Source organism: Orbicella faveolata, unplaced genomic scaffold (assembly GCF_042242905.1).
Source record: "Orbicella faveolata isolate gen_17 unplaced genomic scaffold, um_ofav_v1 contig_2, whole genome shotgun sequence".
NCBI lineage: Eukaryota > Metazoa > Cnidaria > Anthozoa > Scleractinia > Merulinidae > Orbicella > Orbicella faveolata.
In genome coordinates, this window is record NW_028301547.1 from 22642501 (window position 1) to 22648583 (window position 6083).

Consider the following 6083-nt stretch of genomic DNA (forward strand, 5'->3'; position numbering starts at 1 on the left):
TTTTACTTTAATTTGAACAAATAATGCCTACCTTTCGACTGTTCATAATCAAAAGGCGAAATATTGCTATTTGGTTGGTTCCACGAAATTGGCCTCTATCGGTTTGCGGCTAACGCATACTGGACTTGTGGTGTACATTTGCCATTTACTAGAGTCTGTTTATAGACTAGTGTCAATATTCTCTGAAAAGGGTGTAGTAATATCGATTGTCTGCCCTTGTCTAGTCAAGCTGCTGACGTAGTAAAACAGCATAGAGGCAAAAAGTCACGAAAATATTGATTCGCAGGCACAGTGGAGAAGATAGATTTGAATGGCTTTGTCATCTGAGCAAACACAGTTACCTCCTTCCAGACTATATCGTGTGAGCACGAATAAAGATTGATTATTATTATATTATATAGCGGGAGGAACGACTTTTTTCAAATTAAAGCGCGATGGAGGGGATATAGTTTGAGGAAAACTTCGGTGTTCTTATCGAGATCGTACCGGGGGTGGGGGAGGGGGAGGTAGGGTTCGAGCCCTAAATGGCTGTCGCTTTTTGTGCCCGTGTCCAGGAGGTCTAAAGAGATTCTGTCAATGTCACTACAGGTTACAAGAACGTATACCATAAACGTTTTATATATATATATACATACATACATACATACATACATACATACATACATACATACATACATACATACATACATACATACATACATACATACATACATACATACATACATACATACATACATACATATATATATAAATTCGAAAATTGACACCTTTACTTGTGTCTTTCGTTTTATATCTAGTACTTAATTCTCCTGCAAGCAAAGGTATATGGACGATTAAATTATTAGTTCGACTGATTGGTTGGCCCGGGTATGGTCTCGACTGGTTAATTGGTTAGTTGGTTGGTTGGTCGGTTGGTATTGTTGCATTTGGTTGGTTGCCGGTAGCTTGGTTGCCTGTTTGGCTGGTTGGTCGGACGAGTACTATCCATCCGGGTATTTTCCTCGGACGGGCACTATGGGCAGATAGTGTCTCTCCGCCGATGAACTCTACGCGTCACATAATCAATTTATCCAGATCTTTCCAGATTTCTTCTATTGTTTCGCACTATTTCCATTACTTTTTTACAATCAATCTATAAATAAACATTACATAATATTAACAACAAGAACACGGAAACAAAAAAATTACAATAAATAGAAAGTAAATGTACGCAGTGAACAAATAAAGTAGCTAAGCCTTTCGGGTTGGTCACTAGACAATAAGCTTATATAACTAAAAACAGTGCAAAGTACATAATTATATAAATTACTTATTAGATATACTGATGATTATATAGAAAAAACAATAGGACATGTAAGAGGTCATTAATAGGCTGATCAAAGAAATTATTCTTAACAAACAGTTCAAGTTGTATTGTTCATGGTTTCCCCATAGTTCTGATGCAACGAAAGAAAAAATAGCAGCACCATAATTATTATTGATTTGTGGCCTACAAAAGTTGAGGTTAGTAACAAATCTAGTGTCATAGCTATGGACTTCAGAAGCTTAAGTTAGTGTTCCAGAGAATATTGCCGGGATGTTTGTTGGGATCATTTTTAATTTTTTGGGTAAAGAGACCTAAGAATCGGAGCCTGAAAATTTAGTGCTGAACAAATGGTTGATAGTGTACGCTTAGATTGGCTCAGTCAATCAGATTCCAGCATTTGCTGTAAAATACCGGGGGAAACTGCTAAGTACCAGTGCAACTTCTTTGGACGGCATGATATGGCAGGAAAACAACCCAGTGTCCAGAATTAATTGCCTATTTCATGCGGAATGCTTAATTACGCCACTTATTTACTGGGAGGTAAACCGCAAGAGTTTTCTCTAAAGTTTCCTCGCTCGATTTTTCGGAACTCTGGTTATCACCTGCTTGCGATAAACGTGAACGATCATAGACCGGATAATGTCATTAACGTTGAAACAAGAAATAAAAAAATAGCTCATTATTAACTCAACTTTTTTGATGCAATCGCATTTAATATAAAATCTGGACAGATCTGTGTTGTTTTAGTATGTCATTGCTTAACCAAAATATTCACAAGGAACCAAAATATTCACAAAGCAAATTGTGCTTTAAGGCACTGATTAAATGTTTTATGTTCCAGTCAAAAGTTTGAAAAAAGAAACTGAATAATTATCTTAATGCTTGTAACCGGCCAAATTTGAAATTCGTTCTCTCTTCTTATTTGCTAACTGCAGCCAAATCACAATGTTTCAGTCAATTCTGTTTGCACCAGTTTCCCCATATGCGCCGGTTTACATTTGTAATCTTCGGACCGGCAAAAACAATCAGCCATGCCTTCAACAGCCATAGTTTCCTCTGCACTGGCGATTATTTTATTTGTGACGTAAATCCGCCGGTATAAATGACAAACGGGAGGGCAGCGTCTGGCTCGTCTTGCGGCTCACTTGACAACCGAGCTGACAAATTTACATCTCGCCTGTTGTTTCTTGGCCTCGAGTTTTATTTTTCTCCGCGATGGGAATTAACTGCACGAGTCACTATTTTCCCCAGTCGTTTCACGAACCCTCTCCGTTGTCTTCAAAACTCTACAAACCATTCCCGAGGAAAAAAAGATGCATTCGCGGCGCTGTGATCATGCAACTCACAGGGGAAGGACTCGCAAGCAGCAACCCTCCGCGTTACATGAACGAGCTGGTTTCGTCAGTCAGATATCACTACCAATATCAGTGTTTATTTGCCGCACAAGACGATTCTGTGCTTATTTACGGTGAGAAAAACGAATCACACGCTTTACAATGTTTAAACACGAACATAACACGGTAAATTGATGATATTACTGTAATGTGCTTTATTTCACTCACGTCCGTCATTTCACCGAACCGATATATATATTTTTGAGATATACTCACTGCGATAAGTCAATTAAGCGAATGTTTCGATAGCTGACTTGGCTACTTAGACTTTTCAACCTACTCTTATCAAAACTATAGTTGCTCTCTCGGTTCTAAATGAGATATTTCATTTTAATTCAAACTTTAATGTTATATTTCCCAGATAATTTGCCTGAAAACGCAGACAGGGTTTTTTTCAAGTTTCCGAAAATTTCCTACTGGGCAAACGAAAAACAACTTCCAAATCAGGACGTGACGCATGATTCTTGCCAAAAACAAAATAGGACACTTACAATGGCGGAAGCTATGTTTAACATGCACAAGAAAAAAGGTACATCGACATAACTTAAACAGGTGGTATAACTGCGTGTCGGTTCCAATTTTCGGTAAAAATTTGCTCGACTGTGAATTTGGCAGCTGAGAAAAAAAAACCTTGATTGTTCGTGAATCGCATGTGATACTCAAAGGCTACGGTAAAATTCCCTTTGCTATTCTAAAACATGAAACAAAAGCTCCCCCCCCCCCCCCAAAAAAAAAAAAAACCCAACGGCTCCTTCAGCTAGCAGGTAGTGTTTTCGTTTTGAAAAATAAAACTTTCTCTGGCAGTATCGTTCACAAAACGTTATACCCCCACTATTTCTGACATGCACCTCAATTGCCGTAAGGCTGAAGCATCTGTGATCAGCAAAGAAGATCGTTTTCCTGATTAGCTACTAAAATCGTAAGCATTTTAATATTCTTTTTAGTTCAAGGGTTATGCATATGAGTTTCTCAATCATTTACCCCACGAGGTCACGGAAAACAAATAGTATTTTAAAATATTGACGAGAGCTATCGAATGCTTGATGGACTTGATGCAGTGCTCAACGAAGGGAATTTAAATAAGTGGAAAACAACCATTAATGGAGAAAAACAGCTCGCCATCGGGGAAAAGGTTGATAAATTTCTGCTAGTTCAGGCGTTTAGATGCTAAACGTGATTAGTTGAAACACTGTCGATGAGATCTGAATCTGAATTTGATTTGGACTGGAATCATGCAGAAGACAACTTTGTTCCATGTCAACAGCGGTACATCAAATATATCAAGGAATTTAAAATCTGTGGAGCATTTGTCTCCGCAAAGACAAGAAACTATAAATCCTTTAACAGAACGACTGGTTTACTATATCTTCGCTTTAAAAACTCTTTTTTTTTTAGCCGCCAGCGCCTAACAGTATCCGCAATGACTCTGGGGGATTTAATGTCGGTAGGTCAGCAGGGACCAGTACTAGAGAATTCAAAAGGGCATCTGGCGTTTCGTGGAATTAAGCACAAACATAAAATTCCCCTAAGCCTAAATAAAACACTTTTTAAAAAAAAAAAAAAAACAAGCCAGATCTCTGTTTCTCTGTTTGAAGTGGGAATTGGTCTAAACTGACAGATGTTAAAAATCTTTATTTTTAGGAGTCGCCGTGGAACCATCATCTCACCTAGCCAAAAATCCGACCTATACTTCACGCACGCGCACATGGGACTTAGCATCCTCGCCTTCTACTGCCATCACCAAGTACCACTGCACGTTGACTTCCGGTCCTTGGTCCATCTCTCCAAATGGCTTGCAGCTGTGTTGTCTAGCAGTGAAACAGGGCATAGAGGAAGTCGAGGACCTTTTCCTCTCGAGGTATGATTCCACGCCGCAGAAATGCACTCCGTGTAACCTTCCAGGGGGTATGTCAGAATATCGAAGGATCTATCCTCAAGGTTGCCCATTCTCTCGCGACGGAACCGTGGTTGCCTCGATTCGCGTAGTGGCTGGAGCCCTCCAGCTGTCAATCACAAGTACTCGCAACGGAAAGACGGTTTGCACTGAGAGAGTGAGCAAAGTATGCTCAGGTTTTCGCGGCGTCGTCGTGGATTGTGCGTTTTCTCCTAACGGTCGGCTACTTGCCGTGACCTCATCGCATGGACAAGTTTACTTTCTGAGCTGTACCAGGTTGATCCTAATAAACAGCCTAGACTGCGCGACTATTCTCTCTCCGTACAAAGTCCCTGAACTTCTCAACAACAACCTGGAAGACTTTGTCACGCAGTCCGTGTGTATTTTTGACCCGCGGTTTCCCTTTCAACAGTTTGTCACTTGCGTCTTGTACGCAGGCGTCGTAAAAACCTGGCACATGCCAACGTGCGAACGAAAAGAAGCGGAGATTCAAAACAAGCACACGCTCACTTTCAAAAAGGTGATAAACGTTGTGAAATATTCCCCGGAAGGATCGCTTTTAGCCGTAGGAGGAAATGACGGAACCATTTCCTGTGTGAACACTGATGACGGAACAATAAGTTTTGTCCTCGACTCAACGCAACAGCCGCCCGAGTTTCACAGCACGGCCGGAGTTTTCCATTTGGCGTTTACACAGAGTAGTGAACAGCTAGCTGGCAGCTACAGTGACGGTTACATACGAATTTGGCAGCTGCCAATCATTTTTGATTTGAAGTTGTTATGCCGACAAGTCATTAACGCACGAGTCCCACCCTGCAGAGTTCACCGGCTTCCCTTGCCCTTACGGTTGAGGAACTTCCTGCTCCACAAACACTTTTAGTGATCTTGGAGATCTGGAACATTCGTAGACTGTGAGAAGTCTTCTCAATTGTTTTCAATGTCGTCGCTTCTCCCACAATTGACTCACGGTTATTCAGAGGATGGGACGATTTGGTGCTGGAGGGGAAATTCTAATTGAGACACTGTGAAGGATGTTCTCTCTGAGGCTTTTAACCAGCAAATTTTCCAAACCGCTTATGAACAAAAGATAGTGCTGGAACCGCTTAGGAAATAACTGTGAGGTAGATTTTAATTCAGTTTTTAGAAAACAGCACTAAGAAAATACGCGCGCTGATTGGTTTAAAATCGTTTTTCTATAACTCGATGGAAACACAGAACTAGCACGAGCTGTCGACGTAATGATGGAGAGAACAACGAGAATTTACATTTTGATAATCAAAGTTAACAAGTTGTTTTCCTTTTTTTCGTCGCGGTGTTTTCTAAAAGAAATAGAAAACATGTTCTCCGTGTTTCTATCGAGTTATAGAAACACTCGTGAAAGTTTGGGAGAACTCGAAAAAGCTGTGGAAACACTCGCCTGCGGCTCTTGTTCCCGCAGCATTTCTCGTTCTCCCAAACTTCCATTCGTGTTTCTATTTAACAACTGGAT

General features: G+C 40.4%; 1 protein-coding gene across 1 annotated transcript; it reads left to right on the plus strand.

Moving 5' to 3' along the window:
• Positions 1 to 2269: 2269 nt before the first annotated feature.
• LOC149112475 (uncharacterized) lies at positions 2270 to 6083 on the plus strand. The gene is made up of 2 exons (XM_089290576.1): positions 2270 to 2774; positions 4342 to 6083. Exons 1-2 carry the CDS (start codon positions 2522 to 2524, stop codon positions 5472 to 5474), a joined length of 1386 nt encoding a protein of 461 aa, XP_089146702.1. The 5' UTR covers positions 2270 to 2521; the 3' UTR covers positions 5475 to 6083.

Bases quoted from the DNA above. Each gene is read 5' to 3' on its own strand.
- LOC149112475 (XM_089290576.1), top strand. From the start codon at position 2,522: ATGGGAATTAACTGCACGAGTCACTATTTTCCCCAGTCGTTTCACGAA. The intron at 2,775-4,341 runs GTGAGAAAAACG...CTTTATTTTTAG, and splicing joins CGATTCTGTGCTTATTTACG to GAGTCGCCGTGGAACCATCA.